This window comes from Neolamprologus multifasciatus, chromosome 19 (assembly GCF_963576455.1).
Source record: "Neolamprologus multifasciatus chromosome 19, fNeoMul1.2, whole genome shotgun sequence".
Taxonomy (NCBI): Eukaryota; Metazoa; Chordata; class Actinopteri; order Cichliformes; family Cichlidae; genus Neolamprologus; species Neolamprologus multifasciatus.
The window spans coordinates 29,329,711-29,353,220 of record NC_140457.1 but is presented as its reverse complement, the minus strand read 5'-3'; the positions used below and the strand labels follow the sequence as shown (position 1 = coordinate 29,353,220).

Genomic DNA, 23,510 nt, shown 5'->3' with positions numbered 1-23,510 from the left:
ATTTCTGTCTGCAACGAAACACAAACAGAAGTATTTGTGATGAGAATCTGTTAAGTTCTTGCATGTCAACTGCTGTTACCTTCACAATTGCCCCTTGCTTCACCAGGAAACCTTCCTTTGTCCCCAGCTGAAAAAATAGAAAATACATTTTAAATTGTAAACATTTCAAGAATAACTGTGGTTTATTCCAGTTTAAGCTGCATACTGTGAACAAGTCTTGGTTATATAATCTTTAAGTTAAAATAACTTGTATGAATACCCATTACAATAATGCAACATATTTAGATTTTATTTAAAGTAATGTGACGTACAATACAGAGTAAAGGTCACCTAGAAAATGAAAGTTTATCACACCAAAGGTTGCTGTGGTCAGATAATCATTGTCCGTACATAAAGACTGAGGGAGAAATCTGAACTTATTGCAGTTGTTGAATCCAAACGTGCTCATCACAACTGCAGCGCCTGATCATTTGAGCACAAAAAAGTCTCCATAATAAAAAAAGACTTTACGAATTGTTCAGGCATCATCAGAGCACACTACTTAATATCTAAACATGTGAGAGCTGCGAGCTTGTATTTATGACGAAAAAAAGCCCCTCCCACGAGATTCGTCAGATGTTGCTCACATGAGGCTACGTGGGTGTTTGCAATGGTTGTCGTACCGAAGGTGCATTTGCTACCAGATCGTTTTCTGTGCGTCCTGTCTGTATGGCAGTGTGAACTCGCACAGATTCATAAATAGATGGCTCCTCCACACGCCATGGATACGGACACTTCAAAACAATGAGGGTTCCTGGTTAAGAGACAAAGGTTGGTTATATGCCCGTGACTTTAAAACACGGAAGAAATAAAGATGGACGTACATTTCTGTTTGTCAGTATACTTCGTGGGTGTGTTTTAATGCAGTCTTTATGTGTGCATCATAGCTAGCATTACGTTTTTGATGAAGATCATGGTCTGCATACCTGTGTCGCTGCCCAGCAGAGGTTGGTTAGCGAAGTGGTTGACAAAGTCTTGAAGGGTTGGAAACTCATTAAAACCAAACACATAGCCACTGCTGTTTCGTGTCACCTGAAAATGCTTCACTGAATCCTTTGCCCTACGTCAGACGACAAACAGCATAAATGTTTCACTTTAAAAGTCATTCACAAGTAGAAGTACACTAACCACAGACCTTCAAAACATAGCAAGTACGTGTTTCCTTTCTTCATTGTTGTTAAGATTCACATACTTGCTTTTAACAAAGTGTTTCTAGGTGGTTCACTATCACCTCTCTGTCTCCCCACACACATGTGTGTGTATTTATATCCTTGTGGGGACATCTCATTGACATAATGCTAGCCCTAGCCGCTTACCCTAACCATCTAAAATGAATGCCTAACCGTGACCCTGAATCTAAGCATAACCTAATTGTAATCCTGACACTAAAACCACATTTTGAGTCTCAGAAATGCTTCAAACTCGTGGGGACTGTTTGTCCCCACAAGTACAGTAAACTACCAATTTTTGGTCCCCATGAAGATGTTAATACCCGTCCACACACACACACGCTTTGTGTGACTAATACTAGAATACTTGGTGAAAACTACAATGAAAAACTTAAACCTTTAACCTCGACATTAAGGGGATCTGGTGACTGTTATTACTAAACACACCAGTGAGAAACCAAACAAGACATGGGGAGCAAGGCAAATGTAACTAAAAGTAAACAATAAAGCTATAATCAGGTAAGATAACTCTGCATCTGTTGTGACATCATTGTTTTGTCACTGATTGTCTGCACTTCCCTCGTTCACTCACCTAACGGACAGGGCGAAGCAGTCGGATCCCTCATTACTGTTTCTCAGGAGGTAACTTCCATCTGTCCCATTGGACAAGAGAAGGGCCTCTGCAGCATGGCGAGACAGGTCATAGTGGTACCACCTTCAAGGCAATAGTAATATGATTGTTTTATTTTTAAAATATGAAATAAAACCATTGTTAGATTACGGAGCCCCGCAGGGGACATGGGAGAAAAAAAAATTAAGACGGACTTTTGCGAGATTGCAAACGTTTTAGCCGCATTCTTCGGACGCTGGCTCGAAGCCGACCGGGAGGTCGAGGCACGATGTGCCGGGAAAGCGGTGTTCCTCCCGGCTGTAGTAGGTCTCGACCTCCCATTAGCTTCAAGCTAATGGGAAGAATGCGGCTAAAACTTTTGCGAGATCTCGCAAAACTTTTGCGAGATCCCGCAAAAGTCTGTCTTAATTATTTTTTCTCCCATGTCCCCTGCGGGGCTCCGTATTAGATAAATGATATAAAAGGTCTAATTTTATCTACATTTTGACACGCGGCCCATCTTTTAGCTACAGTTCATTCTGTGTCAAATCGATTTCTAATATTTCAACAGAAACAACGTCTTTATACAACAGCATGGACAAATCACAGTAATCATCTGAGCTTGTGCTCAATTTACAAAGACTTGGAAAAACTTATTTGGGACCTAAAGCTGCTTGCTCAGTGTGACATGCTGAAACTTTTACATACAACACTGTACAGCAATGTTATTTCTCCATTTCACAACCATAAGCAACATTGGTGAGTGTTAAAATGTGACGATTTTGGACTTTAACAGAGAGTGAAGCTGGAATTAATCCTGGTCTAAAAAATGCAGATTTAAATAATCTGCCGTGGGCTTCATCTAATGTTTTTCCTGAAGACCAGGTCGGAATTAAAATGCTGACTTTTATAAGGAAAGTGTACTGCTGGGACTTCTGTCTCTTATGCAGAACCTGTATGCTTTTTACACTGTTATGCAAAATTACGTGAAAGAACAGGTTTACGTGATGATTCAAGGTCATCTCTGCAGTACTGTGAGCCTCAGACTGTATGAAAATATAAAGGGAACTGGTAAAAGGATGTGAAAGTTCTTAATTTGCATTAAAAGTTGCTGGGACTGTTTAAAAATATCACTGAAGGCAACAGCTCAAGAAAAACCGCTAGATTCAAAAGGTTCTGATCGTATTTTAAAACCAGCTGCAGGATTATCAGTTTCCACACTGAACATTAAGTTTTTCCATGTCTTGTTTGCAGAGTGGCAGTCCTGAGTGTAAATGCACCATCTGGCCTTTCTGTGTGGAGTTTGCATGTTCTCTCTGGGTACTCTGGCTTCCTCCCACAGTCTAAAGATGTGTGATAGTGTGGTTAACTGTTAAAGGGCGTTTAAGTGGTTGTCTGTTTCTCTGGTAGCCCTCTGCCTCCCTGACAAGGATAAGTGGAAGAGAATGGATGGATGTTTGCAGGTTATTGAGTTATCATATAAGACTGTTCCAGAAACTCCACCCTGACTTTATTCAGTGCATTTATAGTAAGACCTTGTTTGTCAGAGCAGTCTGTGGATACATCCTGAGGATTGTGGAATTTGTTGCGTTTACAGAAAGCTTCTCTAACAATTCGTGAAATATATAAGCGCACGAAACGTTCAGTCATCATGTGTGCAGCATCCTTGGTTTAACATTATATTTGTCCTTCCTCAAAAAAACAAAGTATCAACAACGTTAGAACAGACCATCGGTATGATCGAGTCATAAGTTATTAGGCCAGTATGACGTAACCGTTAAATACCAGCTGCGTGTTTTCACTGGTGTCAAGCCAGCCTCCACTTTGTTTTACGTTCCCTGTGTATTCAAAGTATTATGGCAAAAGACGTGGAAACCTGATTTCAAAATAAAAGATCCTGAAGCATGACTTCAGAAGAGCACATTCATAAATATCAATTAGTCTTGTTTGCACACTCTAATGTTGGATACAAATGACATACCCTAGTATTCTAGTAGCAACATGTCAATATTAAAGCCATCTCCTTTTGGATTTCAAAGTAAAAGCCCTCTAAATGTTTATTTTTTAACTACCTTTTCAATTAGTTCAGAATGGAAAATTCACGTTTCCACAGACTAGTTGCAGTCTATCTTGACAGTATACAACCCCATAGTGATACCATGTCAATATCAATCATTCTTATTTTCCCTTTCAAAATAATGACCCTTTCAAATTGACCATATATCGGTGTGCGTTTTCAATGACTTCAGAAAGCTATAAAATGGAAAATTGCTGTTTCCACAGAATAATTACTATCTATATTGACAGTATTCCATCCCACAGTGTTACCAGGTTAATCTCACGTCATTATGATTTCGCCTTTCAAAATAAGAGCCCTTTCAAATGACACATATGGGAAATAATCTTTCAATGAATTCTGATTTCTCTAAAAGGACAAATTCTTGTTTCCACAGGAGAATTTTAATCTGGGTCAAGAGTATGCAAACCCACAATGATACCATATCAATATCAAGTCAGTCTGATTTTGCCTCCCAAATTCGGAGTTGAATCTCGGGCGCAGTTTTAAAGCTTTAAATCGAAGCGATTTTGTCGGCACCCGACTTCCGTAAATCAAACAAACAAACAAACAAACTGCTTCAGGGAGCGGAGCGGGCAGTCCTGGACATCTCTGAAACGCGCCACGGCGCTTCTTTTGGAATTGCAAATATTGTCCTGAGTGGGTCTGATATGTGCAGGAGGGACCAGAACACGACAGGAAACTCCACAAAACATTACACGGAGAGAATTTAAAGCTGAGCGAAGTGTTAATAGACTGCACAGTGAGTCGGTACTGGAACTTGTTTTCGGCATGTTACCACTGACAACATTCCCCTCGTGCAAAGTGAATTAGAAGTGTCCACATAACTGACGTAACAACCTGTTAACGCGGAACTCAGCTGTTTAATTTTTGCTTTTAGAAAACGTTATATGATAATCATTTCTGTTAGTAAGTTACAATTCTTGTAGATTTCAATCTCACACTGTTTTAAACACTGATTTAAGAAGCGCATCCTGTCATTGCTAACAAAATACACAACAGAGACAGAGACGATGAAACATGTCACAATATGGTCTAAAGATAAACGAGTTAGCTCTTTGTCAACTTTACTGTGTAACAACAGTGGTATAAAGCTATGGTCTTGCTTTTTATCCTGCTCATAAAATTGGTGCGCGCTGGTGAAGAATCGCGTAAAGTTCGCTTTTAGCAGTTTAATGTTTTCCAACAGGTGAAAGGTGTTTATCAACCTGGCCTTACCCAAGACTCGCTAACTCGTCACTCAAGTCCTCGAAAGACGCATCACTGAAAGAACTCATCTCTCCAGCAGATTTCAGTTAACCTTAGTTCGGTGTTGGTCTAACTGTGGAGCGGCCAAATAGAGAAGTAAAAACTGCTCAGATCAGTCACGCCTACAGGAAATACACGCGCTCACCAACCACTGAATTAGGCACACGAGATACTCCTCAGGGATATTGGTCTGTATCGACGCCGTGCAGCTGCCGCAGATTTGTCACCTGCACACCTGTCACCTGGAATCTCCTGTTCCACCCACATCCCAAAAGTGCGTTAATGGTTTGAGGTCTGACGATTGTGGAACCCCCATTTGCGTTTAGTGAACTCGCTGCCTTGTTCAAGAAATCAGTCTGAGATAGTCTGAAGTTTGTGAAATTGTCCAGCAATCAGAAGATGATAAAGGGATGGACACAGCAGACTGTGGTGTTCAGTGGCGGTCCTAGCCTGTTTGGGCGAACACTCCCTCTGGCGCTTCCCCCCCCCCCCCCCCCCCCCATACACACGCACACACATAAAACAGATTAAGGATTGTAAATGAACATAAAACTGTTGTCGGAACCACACTGAATTTCACCAGAGAAACACACACAGACACACACTTATGAAGAGAGAGAGAGAGAGTATGCATTACATGCAAACAGCTACCAAACAGCCATCATAATTCATCATACAATGAGAACAGGACAAATCAACAACTGACAATGACTAATTAATATTAAAATCTGTAATGTAATCTGTAAATCTGTATTGTTTGGAGTTTAGTCTGTTACTGTTGCTATTTTTACCATTTCTTCTTGAAGCAACTGTAACCCACATTATTTCCTTAGGGATTAATAAAGTATTCTGATTCTGATTGGTTCAGGATGAGCTGCCATTATCCAATCACACATCTGCTTACCTGTATCTTTTGCTCGTTTCTCCTCCTCTTCTTTTCTCTTTTTTCTAAACTGAGCACCTGATGGCTTTGAGCTTTTCTTGTCCATCTTCCATTGGTTTTAATTTTGCACTCCAGTATGAACACAAATCCCCCAACCCGAGGATCAGCACAACATAACCTAACACACCTACACCTAGTTCACAGATTCACTTTGTCTAGGGTGTATTTCTGGGATTTCACACAACCCTGGATTCAAATCATGAATACATGATGGGCTTGGATTTACAACATTATGAATGAAATGTGCTCTATTTGGAAGCAGCCGGTGTTGTGCCAGAAAGTGATTGCCGTCCGCGGGAGCGCACGCAGCTGCTTAAAGCTGCAGCGCCCGGATTACTTGAGTTGCCAGCTACTTCTGTGCAACTGATATAACGGGGGGGGGGGGGGGACCTCAAACACTTTTATGCCTTTGTTATTAGGCAAAGGTATGCATTTATGGAACTTTAACGTTTCTTGTAACCGAATTCTGACGCTTATCAGAAGGTTGCTTTCAGTGTGTAGCGCAGTCACGAATGACTACACGCATCACGATGGAATAATTAATGCCTACAGGTTCAGTATGTCTGCTCTCGTTGTTCATGTTTGTTATAAGACTGTCGAATAGTAGTTAAAACAATAAATACCTATTGTGCCAGTATCACCATGACTCTTTCTTGTTTGTTCAGAATAACGACTGAGAACATGGCATTTTAGCGCTACCAAAAAGTGATTGTGGCCTATAACTCGTCACTGAAACAATATTTCGGCTTCAAACTTGTTGGATATATTCCAGAAGGGTTACATGTGATATATTATATCCCACAAACTCTCCAAGAACTGCTGAATAACTTTTACAGGAACAATAAAACTGATAATATGCAATTTCCAACCTGCCAAAAAGTGATTGTGGACTATAACTTGTCACTGAAACAATGTTTCTGCTTCAAACTTGTTGGGTATCATCAAGAAGGGTTAAATGTGACACACAAGAGCCCAAATATTCCCTTAGAACGGCTGAAAAACTTTAAAAATAACATTAATACCGATAATATGTCATTTTCAACCTGCCAAAAAGTGATTATGGTCTATAACTTGTCACTGAAATACTATTTCTGCTTCAAACTTGGCGGATGTCATTCAGAAGGGTCATAAGTCAAATATTACATCTCAAACAGTCCCTCAGAACTGCTAAATAACCATTAAGGGGAAAATAAAACTGATAATATGCAATTTCCAACCTGCCAAAAAGTGATTGTGGTCTATATCTTGTCACTGAAACAATATTTGTGCTTCAAACTTGTTGGGTATCATCCAAAAGGATGATATGTGGCACATCATATCCCAAACAGTCTCTAAGAAATGCTGAATAACTTTTAAAGGAACATTAATACCCATAATATGCCATTTTAAGCCTGCCAAAAAGTGATTGCCGCCTATAACTTGTCACTGAAACACTATTTCTTCTTCAAACCTGCTGTATGTCATTCAGATGGGTCATATGTCAAATATTATATCTCAAACAGTCCCTTAGAACTGCTGGATTATCTTTAAGGGGAAAATAAAACTGATAATATGCAATTTCCAACCTGCCAAAAAGTGATTGCTGCCTGTAACTTGTCACTGAAACAATATTTCTATTTCAAACTAGCAGGATTTCATTCAGAAGTGTTAAATGTGACACATTATATTCCAAACAGTCTCTAAGAAATGCTGAATAACTTTTAAAGGAACATTAATACCCATAATATGCCATTTTAAGCCTGCCAAAAAGTGATTGTGGCCTATATCTTGTCACTGAAATACTATTTTTGTTACCAGTGTAATTGTATTATTGTTTTACTCACAGTAACTTCACCACAATCCTAATGCAACATTGCACAGTGACTGGAATACTACTCTAAACTGTATAAATTATGTAATTCCATAGTTTACAGTAATTTGTTCAATACATTTCTGGTCATATTTAGTATCACAACATTCCACTAGTCCTCTCCAGTCAGCAGAAGCACGACAGCAAACATGTATGTGTATGAGAGGCAAACAGGTGTAGCAGTGAAGATGCAAGGAGCAGAAGTAGTGAAGGCAGGTGACTTTAAATACCTGAATGCATCCAACGTGAAGAGGAGAGGTGAAGAGGAGAGGTGAAGAGGAGAGTGTGTATTTAAACTGGATCTGCCTTTTAATCTTATTTAGTATAATAATTGTTTTATCTATGTCTTATTTTGACTTCTGTGTTTGCTTGTTTTATATTTTATTTTTATCTATAATAAAATATAAAAATTTATTTTTATATTATTTTTTTAAGTTATTTATCATTTTATATGTAAGTTACTATGTGTGTGTGTGTGTGTGTGTGTGTGTGTGTTTATCTGGTTAAATTCAGTTTGGTTCAGACAAGTCTTCATGATAAAAATCTTTAATATGTTTTTGAAAACATTTGTTTTGAAACATGTAAATAAATTATTTTGTTTCCAGGTTGTGCATCTGTTCATTTAGTGGCGCAGCAATTACTGACATCAATACTTTGACTTTAAATGAGAGCTTCTGTTCAAACTGCAGGACAGATGAAAACCTGGTTGGATTCACTACAAACATAAAAACAAGGAGCTGAAAGCTTTGAAGAAAAAATAGAATAAATGTTTAAATATTGATTTTGGCTGATTTCCTGTTCATCCTCACTGGTTTGCCAGTTAGTTACTAGTTTAGTTATGCTGGTATTGATCAGTCAAACCTGAGAAACTGATCAGCTTCTGTGTTTGTCTTACTGTCAGAGCTGATTAGAGCATCATAAGACATTTATCTTGACAGATAGATGCTTCACGCTCTGCTGCAACTGAAGCAGCTGTCAGTAATTTTTCCAGACCATGGTCAAATTTGCTTACACACCTAACTTCTTACGTCAAATCGCCGCACAGGTTCACAGGATTCTCACTCTGCCAAATCTCATCAGAATCCAACTGACGTACAAGAAAACGCATCACCACAGCTGACACATGAACTGTGTGTGAGCTTGACACCAGAGCGTTTGTTCAAGAAAAATTATATAAAGAGAAACATTTTTAAACAGACACTGAATGAATCACATGGATGGATACTTTCACATACTTTATTCATAAAATCGCAGATACAAACTTCACATTCATACAAAACGCAGCCAATTATATTCAGTGTTCTTTGGAGTCAAAATCGTTTATTGAACAAAACTTCAGTTCTGGCTCTGATACACGTCAATGCGGCACATTAACAGAAACCTTTCCTTCAGCTTCAGGTACACTGTTCTCAGGGGAGATTGTGCATCAGTAGAGGTATCACGTGCAGCTCTCTGCATGTGCGCAGCTCTCACGCTAAGCTGGGCTCCAGGCCGGGGTTGTCGGCACCCGCCGAGAGCCTGTTGCTTCTGGAGTGGGTCGTGTTCCAGCGCTGCATTCTCCTGCGGTAATTTTCAGAGTCCACTGTATCCATGTGAGCTGATTTCAGAACTGTAGATGGCTGCAGTGTGTTGTGTAAAGCTTGAATAAACAGCCTGTAGAGAAGAGCACATCAGTCAGTCCTCTGAACTGTGGCTGCACGTGATTCAAACTTCACTGATTTTGCCTTTTTTTCAACTCTAAAGCAGTGGCTCGGGTTAGACTCTGCTTTATGCTGAGAAAAGTCCTAATTTAGAAAACAACATGTAATGTGACATTTTGTGCGGCCAAGTCTCACTCCTGACATACATGATGGTGTTACAGGTTTGTTGCCTTACGATTCAGTAATGTCAAACCTTACACCCTCAACATTGACTGAAAACAGCTCAGTTAGTTTGTGAGTAAAGAACGATACTGAAGACAACAACACATCACAACAACACATCACAACAACACATCACAACAACACATCACAACAACACGTCACCTCAAGGTCCTCTCACTCACTGATAAGGGAAAATAAAACTAACCCACTCTGAGTTTGATCATTTCATTCCAGTCAGTTTTAGGAACACACACACACACACACACACACACACACACACACACACACACACACACACACACACACACACACACACACACACACACACACACACACACACACACAAACCCCTCTGGGTTTTTTAAAAATGTGGACCAAAAGAAGGAAGTTTGGCCCCTCCAAACAAAATATGCACAATATGACATTTTATTACTTCTTCTTTAAACAAATAGACCAGGCCGTTCGAGGTAGTCCACTCCTGGTATGAACTCCTGATTCAGCCGCTTGTTTTCTTCCAGTTCAAAGGGAAGTTTCGCCTGCCCTCAGACTTACTAAGTGAGGAGGATATAATATGTTTGTGTGAATGGGCTGAGCCCTACTGAAACCCCAAAACCATGAAACCCAGCTGGTTAGCTGGGCTTGGACTAATAATAAAAACAAATAAAAACAGAATAGGGCTGGCTATCAGTGTAAAATCATGCATATGTTACTTACTACACACACTATGTAAAGTATGTTTTTAATCATATAAAGTTAAAATAGTTTTATGTGCTCCTGTGAAAAACTGAGTACAACTCATGATTCAGTGGCTTATAGCAGAGGTCTCCAACCTTTTTTGCGCCACGGACCGGTTTATGCCCGACAATATTTTCACGGACCGGCCTTTAAGGTGTCGCGGATAAATACAACAAAATAAAACTAGTACCGGTACCAAAAAAAAGAAGATTTATTCATAACACACGTGAAAAGACCCAGGAAAACCGAGTAAACGATAAAAACGATAACAAAATAACGCTGAAAACCGATAAAAACCCTGAAAACTATACATTTCACACCTGAGCCTCAACTCTCGCGGCCCGGTACCAAACGACTCACGGACCGGTACCAGTCCGAGGCCCGGGGGTTGGGGACCGCTGGCTTATAGAAAGTCCTTCAGCATCAACTTTAACATCTGTATCATCACTGGGGAGGAATTCTGCTCCACTCTTCTCTTTGTTTCTTCAGTTGTTGAGATTTCCAGGCATTTGTTTCTGCAGCGCTCTCTCAACATCCAACCGCAGCATTTCAATTTCAGTTCCTTGTTTCTTTTCTTTTTGATGATGATGTTACTGATAGTGAACTTTATTTTATTCATAAGGTTAGTTAGTAGAGTTTCCAACCGTCCTGTAAAAAACTGAATCGTCTCGTATTCAGAGAAAATATTACGCGTTTCGTGTTGAGGTGAAAAGGAACAGTTTGTCCTGAACTTCAGCTACAATGAAAAAGACACAAAGCTGGAGTTTTTCTGTCTTTGCTGCACAGCTGCCTCTTCTTCTTTCATTCTCCCCCTCCCTCTCCTGTTTCTACTTCAAACATGAAAACTGATCAATGATCAGCTGATCGTCTCTCTTGTTTATTTATCGCCCACTTTGCGCCAGAAAGAGGAAACCAGCCGATGTCGCGCTAAACAACAGCAGCATGTTTAAGCTTGATCAGCTGTTGTTAGAATTTATTTAATATTAATTTCTAGTATCAGCTGATGTTTGCTGGAGCCACAGCTGTAAAGCTGCTGGTCATGATGGTTTGGACATGTGGTGAGAGGGAAACATGAAGATGAAACCAGGAGACGTCCTTACTGAATCATCAGAGCTGAACAGCTGATGGAGAAACAGGTTTACCTTTTAGGTGACATGAATGAGTTGAAGGGAAGTTAGAAAAGGATCCTGGTGTTATTTGTCTCTCAGAAACAGTTCATAAGTAGCTGACAGCTGGTAACTGTGCAGGGGTGGATCTAGGAAAGTTTTGCCAGGGGGGCAGGTAGGGCATTAACAGGGAAAGGGGGGCACAAAGATATACTTTCTTATTCTCATTTAAAATGTCTCACTTTAATGAATAATTATCTGAGTCTTACAACCAAAGTTTTTATCTGACGTAAAATGTATAGAAATCATACATATACCAACAAGACAGTACATCACTGTCACCACAGCATCTGTTTTCATTCAAAGGATTTATGGCTTTAATACCTGGGGGGCCGGTCTCTAGTCAAAATGCCCGGGCTGATTTTCTGTCCCAGTCCAACCCTGGCCCAATCTGACAACAAGTTTAATGGCATGTGTAAAAAAATTTGGCTTATGAAAAAAAGCTCTTATTTTCATATTTTTAAATTCTAATGAAACTGAATTAACACAATGTTTAACATTAGAATCTGTAATTCATGCTTTTACTACATCACGCCTGGATTACTGTAATTCCATTTTAAGAGGAGCTGAGCACTTTGTCACGCTTACAGTTAGTGCACAAAGCTGCGGCTCGATTTTTAACTGGTAGAAGGAAATCCGACCGCATCACTCCGGTTTTGGCCTCTCTACATCAGCTTCCAATCAAATTTGGGATCCGTTTTAAAGTTTTTTTTATTGGTTTTTAAATCTTTAAATGGTTTGGCACCTGTTTATATGTCTGATTTGTTGAAGCCTTATGTTCCCACTCGTTCCCTCTGGTCAGCTGAGCAACTGCTGGCTTCAGTCACTAATTCAGGCTGAAACTCAGAGGAGAGCGGCGTCCTCTGCTGTGGCCTCGTTGCTTTGGAACAATCTTCCTCTTCATATGAGACAGGCTACATCAGTGCTGTTCTTTAAGTCCAGATTAAAAACCTATTTTTATTCTCTGGCTTTTAACTCTTTGGTCACTGACATTTTTATTAATTTTATTGTTTTGTTCGGTTCTTATATTATTATTATTATTAATAGTTGTATTGTTCAGCACTTTGGTGTGTCTTTAAAGTGCTGTATAAATATATATATAAATAAACGACGCTGGTGATGATGATGATATTACTTCAATTTCAATCTGAAAAATGTTATGAAAGTTCTGTTCACCCCGTGCCGCCCTTAGACTCACCCCAAATATGACGGCTGTCGTCAGCCTTCAGCTGTATAATTTAACCAGTCTGGTATCAGACTAAGTTAACTGGTCATCTGCATAACTTCTGAGGCTTCCTGCAGAAAACTCTCTGTGTGTGAATGGAGCAGCGACAAAGTTCGTTTTTCTTCCCGTTGGAGTTGATCAGGTGCTTTGATGAAGGACTCGCCACTCTAGATTTTTCCCAGTAAAGGTTTTACTGGTCATCACTGGAACTGTGCTCCTGTTTGGACGCCAGAAACACGTTTTCTTTCACTCAACCTGAGCTCGGTTTCTCGGTAACGCCTCTGCCTCTTCGTGGTGTGTAAACTACGGAGCCCCTCTGATGACATGGTCCAAAAAATAAATAAATTGTGGCCACAAAATAGCATAACGTGCCCACGAAATACTTTTTGTGGCCACAAATTGGGTATAATGTGGCAGCAACTTACGCATTTGTGGCAACGAAATAGATAACGTGCGCAGATCATATTGATACAATTCCTGGACAGCTGTGTAGAGACATGAGCATGAGAGTAGGCTAAACCTATAGACCGTGGACAGAGACGGTATGATGAAGTTTTATTTTAGGCTGGGGATGAGCTACAAATGCTGAAAAACCTGCAATGGAACCATTATTACGGAGAGACATTTAAACAGGATACTGCGAGCCCAGTTGCTTTACAGACTTAAGTACGACCTGGACGCCGGGATCGATTTTATTGTCAGGACCTGGGAAGGATCACGGTTATCGGTCAAGTGTTTCATGGGCACAAATTAGCATTTCGTGCCCTTGAAATAGTATTTTGTGGCCTCAATATATTTATTCTCCGTAGTAAACAGACCGGTGATCTGGGAATCCATCCTACCAGGAAAAACATTCTACCCAATGTTTCTGCGCAGACGCGGCGCATGCGCGCAACACCAACGCCGAATTAACTTCTTTTTCTCTCACCCATCTGGAATACTTCTTAAGGTTATGGTTATGGTTAGGCGTAGGGTTAGTCGCATGTCACCGTGAAATTATAATACGGGTAGGACGTTTTGTCGGAGTAGGATGTTCCTCAGAACCCCGGCTCCATGTTAAACTCCATCATCACTGCGATCAGCGTTTCTGTTCCAAACTGAAGGCTGTGTTTATAGTGCAGGTCTGTTTCTGTAGCAAATGCGGGTAAAGCACTCGCGGTTACTTCGTTTAACACGTCGACACACTACACGGCCTCGTGGGAAACGAAACATTGTAGCAAAGAATTTTTTGTGACTTTATTACTCAATGAATTGTTGTCGCCCTATTTCAGTCTTTGCCTAATTTTACTGTAACGAACTTTAATATTAAAAGGTGAACTGCGTCTAGCTGTCGGGCTTTTCCCCGAGCATCGCACAGAACTGTGCACACCTGAATGTGCCAAAACCAACAAACTGCCAAAACCAGACCTGTGAGAATCTTATTTACAACTGTAGTTATGTGTGTAGGGGTGTGTACTCTTTACACACATATATAATACATGAAACTGTATGATTTCAGTTTTCAAACAACCATATAATTAAAGGTTAATACTTAAAGTGCTGTTGGCACTGATTTATTTTTGTAAATAATTGCCTACAGCTTATTATAATATGTTTATACTGGAATATTTTATTTATGTATTAATTTTGATTGGTCCAATTAAAATTAGTGTTTCCAAAAATAGAAATTTGGAGACTCCAAAAGACCACTGGAAACCATGGTAACCAACATTATTTTAACTGAAGCATATGTCTGGTTATAAACCAATTAAAATATTTGTATTTAAAAACGATCCTGGATATCTGGTGATGTTTTAGCAATGAAAGTGACGTCAGCTTTCCTGGGTTGTTGACTTTGTCTGTGTTTATTTTCCACGTGCTTCCGGTTTTCTCGTGTTCGCCTCTGTCTGTGTGCGTTATGTTCAGTCAGCCAGTCGTCTCATGTTCATCCTGCCTTCACAATAAACATCCTCAACCAGCCTGCGAGTCCTGCGTTTGAGTCCACTCTTCTCCACATCCACACAGCGAACGTGATGCCACATTGTTTAATTGAAATATGGAAACCACTGAGTGACAAAACAAATTCAGTGTATAGCTGTGACGGTGATGACGACATCGGCACCTCCAGGTGTCATTAGAGCAAAGCTTCCCAAAGGAAATACACTACCTGTACATGAGTTTTTGTGTGTGTGTGTGTGTGTGTGTGTGTGTGTGTGTGTGTGTGTGTGTGTGTGTGTGTACCTGGGTAACAGAGCTGCCACAGTAGTGAGAACACATGTGATGTAGAAAAGAGAGTGGGACATTTGGAGCAGCTCGATGCTCAGAGGGTTGACAGGAGGGCTGCAGGTCACACAGAAGCCACTGAGGAGCAGTACAAAAGCAAAGTAGGAAGTGCAGCTGAGCACCAACACGACCACGTGAATCCATGTCTGCAAAGAAGAAAAAGATTCAAAACTGCAGAGCACAACTAAAGAGCGAGAGCTGCTCCTGAATCTCTCCATGTTCAGTTCTGACTTGGATCACATTTTTCCTCACGCTGTACACCAAAGATCTCCAACCTAAATGAGCTGAGGGCCACTTTAGTGTTCAAGTCGTACAAAAAACAAAACACCCACAAATATTTCCAAAAATGTAGTTATTCTTTTGTTTTTTAAATTTCAAACATTGTATAACAAACTGCAAACGTGAGTGCAGATTCTTTCTCGCACTCGTAACTAACTGAAGCCTTTCATTGAACCACCAGATAAACACACCGGTCCTCTCTTTGTGGACACGTGCAGCACTAATTGTGTTCGTATGTAACAAATCAAAGTGCAGACATAAGTGTACACATTAGTGTGCGACTCTCACTGAACTAACAGCCGATCCTCTGCATGTTTGTGCTCTCTGCTCATGTTGCCTTCATATTAAATCACTTAAAGAATTTATTTTAAGATTGCACACAACAACAAACAAATCTTCAAGGGACAAACTGCATTCGATTTCTTCACGTCAACAAGTAGGGGTGACCTGTGCCGTGAGCAGAGATGGGTAATCTGATTACTTTTTCAGGTAACGAGTAAAGTAGGGGATTACTATTGGAAAAACGGTAATTAGATTACTGTTACTTTCCCGTAGGAACGCTGCGTTACTGCGTTACTAAAACCGTGATTTTTTTGCGAGAATGTCTCATGACAGTGACGGAAGCGAGTGCGACGTTCGTGACAACAGCTGTGTGCAGATCAACAATGGATCATATATCGAGTGCAGAGAGAGTATGAGCGTGCAGCGTTTAAAGCGTGGAAGTACTGACCTTACTTTGAGTTTGATTCCATAAAAAGTGACAAAAACATTAGTGTCCGTTGTGCGTGGGAAGAAAACTTATTTTTACAGCGAAAAAAACCCTAAACTTCCAAACAAGCACCGAGTAGCTACGACGTAATGGGAAACTCACAGAGAAACTCACGGATTCTTCCACTGACCGCTGCACACCTGCACCAGGGTAACCCTCCGCCTACCCCACTCCTGCTTACAGGTGAAAATAGAGCAACAGGACCGCTAGTCTTTGACTTTATTTATTTTCTGCTGTGTTTTACTTGCATCTATTTAAAAGACTGAGTGTAAACACAAACAAATATATTATTTTATGTGCTGGAATGTGCAGAAAATAGGTTTAAATGTTAAACTAATTTCTTCCAGTCAGTGAATGTTGCAGATAATTAAATGTTTGCTTGATGCATAAAGTTAAAAGATTAAAACTAATAAAACAAGTTTTAAAAAGAGACTTTTCCATTTGATTACATTTTGTATGATGATTATGCAGAAAAAGTAGAATTGGGCTGAAAGATCTATCACTTTATCACCTATTCAGGTTGTAAATCGTGTTTTTAAAAAGTAACTAAATAATTAATTACTTTTGAAAATAAGTAATCAGTAGAGTAACGGGATTACTTTTTTGGGGAAGTAATCGGTAATTAGTTACCGATTACTTTTTTCAAGTAACTTGACCAACACTGGCCGTAAGTTTGAGACCCCTGCTGTACACACTAACATAACACACATAACCTTTAAGCTACACACTTGTTATTGTAACGGCAAAGTAACTGAGACACAATCCAGCTGAAGTATAAATGGTTGTGAGTCTGACCAGTGTGTTGCTCTCGATCACTTGGTGCAGCAGAATAATGAAAAGTGCTGATGCGTTGATCGGTGAGCCAAAGGACAGCACCCCAACATCTGACCCTGCGTATGCCTGTGAAGACAGAAAAAAGTCTCACATGAAAATCTTAGAACATTAGGAGAAGACAGACAGACACACATGCATGTAAATAGAAGAAATGTGATAAGTGACGATTTGCACGGTGTACTTACAAAGTAAGGCACAAAAAAGCAAACGAGGCTTTGGTAAAAAGCATCCAGGACCGTGATCCAGAACATGTACGGAACAAACGTCTGTGAACACATCACAACCATCTGTTACACTTTCAACAAATATGAGTGTTACTGACGTCACACATGCAATACTTGTTTGGCCACAACGTGAATGAAACACAAAGGAGCCGTGCTTAATGATAATGAGGTAATGAGCAAGGCCAGAGGTGAAACCAGCATGATCATATGAACCAGCAGGGGGCGCCGGTCTTTTTGTGCATTTTGATTTTTCTACTATATGTAATGTACACATGTATGGCTATGATATGCCCTATCTTCTGTTTCCTCTTTCTGTGTAAAATGATCACAGAAATGTAACTGTTGACATATTAAAGTGAATTTATGTGTTTTTCTGTTATACAGGACTGTTGTGATCATGTTGATGCACATTATGAGTTAACAGTGTTAGTGTGAAGCCTGCATTAGTAGGTATCAGAGTTTCATCACAGCAAGTGTAGAACCAGTTTACATTCAGTGATTTAAATACTTTGAAAGCCAAATAAATGTAGCAATCAATGTGTGTGTTTGCAGTAACCTTGGACGTTTGTGCATCCTGGTAGAGCTCGGGCAGCTCCATCAGAGTGTCAGCAGGTAAATCTTGGTTGAGGATGCCGTAAATGAGCGGAGGAGCTGATGTAAAGATTAGATTGAAGAGGATGAGCACCCAGGAGTTGGTCATGACACTCCCAGAAAACCCACAGAAGAACTGATACCAGAACAGCAGGTTCACATACATCTGCAGGTAAGAAACACACAGTCAGCAGTGAGGAATGTCCTTAAACAAATAAACAAAGAAACAAATATTTGGATGCAGCAACATAACAGAGACAAAACTGCTGTAAGACTAAAAAAATGATTTGCTGTTGTTTTCTTGTGAATTACATCAGCTGATTTTAGGGATGACAGTGTAACTGCTGTGAGTTCAACACCTGCCTTAATTTTAAACGTCAGTCAAGCAGTTTATAACCTTTTTTATAAAGCTGTCAGACTCTTACCACATTCTTATAGATGAAGTATTGTATCATGTTTGCAAGACGAGAGTAACACCAGTGGCCATGAACCAGCAGCAGCTTGCTGAGGTGTTTAAACCGTGAAATAGCAAAATCACTGGACATCACAGCCTGGAGACAGATTCAAAACAACAAAAAATGACCACGGAGCAAAAGAATGAAAGAAGAAGAAGAAAAACAAGCGTTAACCTCATTTAGCGCCTACTGCTGAGTGAAAGCAGACGATACGGGCTAATGCAACATCACACTGACTCTAATAGAACCACAGAAAGCTCTCTGTCATAGTGTTGGATGGGAGGCTGAATAAACCTGTACTAACAAAGAGCAGCTTCATAGTAACTGTAAAGACCTCAGTTTGACAGTATCATTGTTATTGTTTTCTTTGTTATACCTGCATTCCCTCCTGTCCAGATATCCCAATGCCCACATCAGCCACCTGAATCATGCTCACATCATTGGCTCCATCACCTGAAACAGCAGCATTGTTTTCCACTAGTTCAAGCAGTGATTTGATAAATGAAGCTGACAGTACTCATGCAATGACAATGGAAAAGATCATCTGTATTTAAATGTTTAACAGAAAAGGGTTATGAAATGTCTTTATGGAATAATAAACAATCAGCTGAGTTCTTACCCACAGCCAGGGTCATGACACCGAGATGGTCCCGGATCAGCTGGACCACTTGGCTTTTCTGCAGTGGAGTGGAGCGGCAGCAGATCACCGCCTTGCATCGCCGGCTCAGCTCCAGGAAGTTGCTCCTCAATTCGTCCTCCAAGGCCCAACCCAGCGTCCGGCCATCTATGACCAGAATGAAGCTGCTGGACACGGATTCCCCATTTCCAGTAAGGGCAGTGAAACTCTCACCACCCTGGACTTCCAGTATGAGAGCCTCAAATAAAGCTGCACAAGCATCCTGAAGGAAAAGAAAGGACTGTTGTACCTGAGCAGAGCGTAGCTGAGTTTATTGCAGTCATTATAAACTGTTTCTTGGTGAGCTGCTTCCTGCGAGTGAGTTCACACATGGCTTCTCCTGCCCAGTGTTTTATTGGACTTGACTGATTGTTGGTGTTCAGGATTTTTATCCTGTGTAGGTGTTTTTTAATAAGGGGGGAAAATCCAAACCTACATGGCTCTGTGTGAAAAAGTGAATACCCCCTAAACCCAATAACTGGTTGGGCCACGCTTAGCAGCAACAACTACAATCAAGCACTTACGATAACTGGCCACGAGTCTTTCACAGCTCTGTGGAGGAATTTTGGCCCACTTGTCTTTGTAGAATTGTTGCAATTCAGTGACACTGGAGGGTTTCTGAGCATGAACCGCCTTCTTAAGGTCCCGCTAGAGCATCTCAGTCTTGTGAGACTTCACCAGAGGTGCAAGCATCACATTTATGTCAAAAACAGTGAAGATAAAACACAGAAAAATATGAAGGAGATTTTCCTGGGCTGGATTTTTATAGTAGATGAAGTAGTGAAGTGAAGCAGAGCATCGTTACAGAGGTTTTGTTAGAGACACAGCTAAGCGTTTTGTAATTTGGCATAAAATGTAAAAGTTGAAATTCACCTGCTCTTTAATCTTTTGCTCTTTTAGCTGTTTGGTGGTTGTTGAAATAGTTTTGTGAGCTTTAAGCTTTAACCTCTTAAGCCCCAACGCCCCCTGATACGGGGGCAAAAGGTAGGAGATCAGGTAGGCTTGGGGCTTAAGAGGTTAAGGTGTTTCTGGCAAAATACATTTATATTGAAAAATCGATGTCAGGATTTAATGAATCGATATCGCTTTATTCAATATAAAATCAATTTGAATCTGGAAATTGATGTTTTTAAACCCACCAAGTGTCTTGCTTTTGCTGTGTAGTAAATTGTCTTGAACGTTCCAGCGAATATGTTTATGCTACAAACCTATCACTGAGCAAGCCCTCAGGCATGGATAATTTGAATCTTTCAGCAGCTCCAATGATTGGCTAACTATCTGAGTTGCAGAAAGCAGTTTCTGCTGCGTATTGGTACTTTTTTTTTAGATTTTTATTATTTTATGCAGTAAAATAAGCATTTTCTTTCCTAAAACAATGAATAACAATATAAATAAAAGTAGAACACATTCATTAGCACTGGTCTACAAATGTCTATAGAAACCTTGTCCAGAAGAAACAACCCATCACGATGTACCAACAAAAAGAAAGAAGACATGCTCTAAGGCTCTTCTTTGCTGTACACTACATTCATCTCACGCACAGTTGATAGTGTATCAATCAGCTGACAGTGTAGACAGGATTTATAAGAAAGGTTTTTGAGGGTTTTATGACTTAAAATATATAAAAATAATAAAATAATCATATAAAAAGTTTCCCTGTGGGTGGTCTATCCTTCAAGCTCGGCTCCTCTACCAGAGGCCTGGGAGCTTGAGGGTCCTGCGCAGTATCTTAGCTGTTCCCAGGACTGCGCTCTTCTGGACAGAGATCTCCGATGTTGTTCCCGGGATCTGCTGGAGCCACTCGCCTAGCTTGGGAGTCACCGCACCTAGTGCTCCGATTACCACGGGGACCACCGTTACCTTCACCCTCCACATCTTCTCGAGCTCTTCTCTCAGCCCTTGGCACTTTTCCAGCTTCTGGTTTTCCTTCTTCCTGATGTTTCTGTCACTTGGTACAGCTACAGCTCTCACTACAGTACAGCTGGTTTACTCTCCTGCCTTCTGTCTCTGTGGATGCTTCTTCGAGTTCTGGCCAAGGCTGTAAGTCTTTATTTGGGAGTTTCCAAGGCACGAGCAGCTCTTAGGTACCTCTTTCTTCAACTTTCAACTTCCCTCCGTGCTACCTTGATCTTGGCCTCTCGACTCTCCATGAACTGCACTGCTCCTTTGGGCTGTTCATCATTGAAGCATCTCTGTGATCACTGCTGCTGTGGTGTAGATCAGCTGGTTGCAGTACGGACTCTCCATCATGGTGCATTTACATCTTCTAGTAGACCTTCAGAGGGTACTTAACATATTCTTGGTAACCACTACGGAGCTTTTCCATGATCCCATCTTTCAGGTCAGTTTCTGATGAGCCAAACGCACCTGAATGACACAGGAAATCATTCCTCCATCTCCCTGTACAACTCCTCCATCTAATGCAGAGTGCACAGTGAAGAAGACCTTACACCCTTGTGCACATGCTCTACAGTAAAATAAAGACTTTTTCACTCACTGACCTTGCTTCCACAGTTAGCTGTCAGCAGTTTGTCACTGGCACACAGAAGTTTGCAGGCATAAGCGATGTTGATGGCTGTTTCCTGTTTGTCTCCAGTGAGAACCCAAACTTTAATCCTAGCCCTCTGAAGAGCAGCAATGGTCTCTGGAACCTCCTCCTGGAGTCTGTCTACAATCCCTGTGGTACCTGAAAACACACGCATACATATAATATTATAAATTATATTATGATATAAGTACTGGTATTTCAGCTCTGATATCGAATGATTCAAGTCTGAGCTGCAGTGACTACCCAGCAGAGTGAGGTTGGTCTCAAGCCTCTGAGCTGACTCCAGAAGAAGCTCCTCTCTGTTCTCTATGCTGCTCTCTGCCAGCATGTGTGCTTTCAGCCACAAGTCATACTCGTCCTCCTTCAGAACCTGCAGGTAATCAATAACAGATCAAGCAGATATTAGTAACTACAAAGTCAGTAGTTGGCTGTCTGTCATGTATTCAAACTGACTGTGGGATCTTTCAACATGAACGGGAAATGAGGCCAAGAAGCAACAGTGGGGAACAGAATCACAAAGCTCCAGTTGAGACAGTTCAGTTGGGTCACACATTTTTCTGCTGGAGCTCATTTTTAAGGCCTCTGGCGGTGCTATCATCCTGTTCCTCCTTGCACGAGGGAACAGCTTGTGCAAGGAGGCCCTGCCCTTCAGACTGTGCAGTGACACAGAGCAAACCTTTTGTACTGTGCTCAGGTTTTCTGGATTTTAGTGTCATTTTTTGGAGGGCTATATACTTTTAATGTACAGCAATTTGGTGAACGCTGTTGTTTTAAATGTGCCATATAAATAAACTTAGCCTTCGTCTTGTGTTAGCTTAGTTAAAATCATTAGTGTTACAGGAAAGTTTTAACCCGGTTATATTTACTTCAAGAGAAAAATTATAAGATCATCATTTAGCCTGGAGAAATAGTTTGTTGCTTTATAAGAAAGCCCTCCGCAAAGCCAGAACAGCTTACTACTCATCACTGATTGAAGAAAATAAGAACAACCCCAGGTTTCTCTTCAGCACTGTAGCCAGGCTGACAAAAAGTCAGAGCTCTATCGAGCCAACCATCCCTTTAACGTTAACTAGTGATGACTTCATGAACTTCTTCACAAATAAAATTTTTATCATTAGAGAAAAAATTACCAATAATCATCCCACAGATGTAATATTATCTACAGCTACTCTTAGTTTCATTGATGTTAAGTTAGACTCTTTTTCTCCAATCGATCTTTCTGAGTTAACTTCAATAATTACTTCCTCCAAACCATCAACGTGTCTTTTAGACCCCATTCCTACAAAACTGCTCAAAGAAGTCCTGCCATTGATTAATTCTTCGATCTTATATATGATCAACCTATCTCTAATAATCAGCTATGTACCACAGGCCTTCAAGGTGGCTGCAGTTAAACCTTTACTCAAAAAGCATCTCTAGACCCAGCAGTCTTAGCTAATTATAGGCCAATCTCCAACCTTCCTTTCATATCAAAAATCCTTGAAAGAGTAGTTGTCAAACAGCTAACAGATCATCTGCAGAGGAATGGTTTATTTGAAGAGTTTCAGTCAGGTTTCAGAGTTCATCACAGCACAGAAACAGCTTTAGTGAAGGTTACAAATGATCTTCTTATGGCCTCTGACAGTGGACTCATCTCTGTGCTTGTCCTTCTTGACCTTAGTGCAGCATTCGATACTGTTGACCATAATATCCTATTAGAGCGATTAGAACATGCTGTAGGTATTACAGGTATTGCACTGCAGTGGTTTGTATCATATCTATCTAATAGACTCCAGTTTGTGCATGTAAATGGAGAGTCCTCTTCACACACTGAGGTTAATTATGGAGTTCCACAGGGTTCGGTGCTAGGACCAATTCTGTTTACATTATACATGCTTCCCCTAGGCAGCATCATTAGAAGACATAGCATACATTTTCACTGCTATGCAGATGACACCCAGCTCTATCTG

At 40.5% G+C, this 23,510-nt stretch overlaps 2 protein-coding genes across 4 annotated transcripts in view; both read right to left on the bottom strand.

The window, feature by feature from the left end:
* dapp1 (dual adaptor of phosphotyrosine and 3-phosphoinositides) overlaps positions 1-5,445 on the bottom strand; it is a 34,407-nt gene extending 28,962 nt beyond the window's left edge. The window contains exons 1-5 of the mRNA XM_085143572.1: positions 5,114-5,445; positions 1,801-1,923; positions 966-1,099; positions 663-793; positions 80-127 (exon numbers count right to left, since the gene is read on the bottom strand). Of these exons, the coding sequence (XP_084999698.1) occupies positions 80-127; positions 663-793; positions 966-1,099; positions 1,801-1,923; positions 5,114-5,172 (495 nt within the window). The 5' untranslated portion in view covers positions 5,173-5,445. The remainder of the gene's footprint in view (positions 1-79; positions 128-662; positions 794-965; positions 1,100-1,800; positions 1,924-5,113) is intronic.
* Positions 5,446-8,893: 3,448 nt separating this feature from the next.
* atp10d (ATPase phospholipid transporting 10D) overlaps positions 8,894-23,510 on the bottom strand; it is a 45,947-nt gene continuing 31,330 nt past the window's right edge. For 2 of the 3 annotated variants that reach the window (XM_085143415.1, XM_085143414.1), the window contains 10 exons: positions 21,805-21,931; positions 21,515-21,699; positions 18,957-19,236; positions 18,714-18,790; positions 18,308-18,433; positions 17,848-18,048; positions 17,253-17,333; positions 17,029-17,133; positions 15,144-15,331; positions 8,900-9,588 (listed from right to left, as the gene is read on the bottom strand). In XM_085143415.1, coding sequence (XP_084999541.1) covers positions 9,405-9,588; positions 15,144-15,331; positions 17,029-17,133; positions 17,253-17,333; positions 17,848-18,048; positions 18,308-18,433; positions 18,714-18,790; positions 18,957-19,236; positions 21,515-21,699; positions 21,805-21,931 — 1,554 coding nt within the window. In that variant the 3' untranslated portion in view covers positions 8,900-9,404. Of the gene's footprint in view, positions 9,589-15,143; positions 15,332-17,028; positions 17,134-17,252; positions 17,334-17,847; positions 18,049-18,307; positions 18,434-18,713; positions 18,791-18,956; positions 19,237-21,514; positions 21,700-21,804; positions 21,932-23,510 lie in introns of all 3 variants that reach the window. The other variant, XM_085143416.1, reaches the window with a different exon arrangement.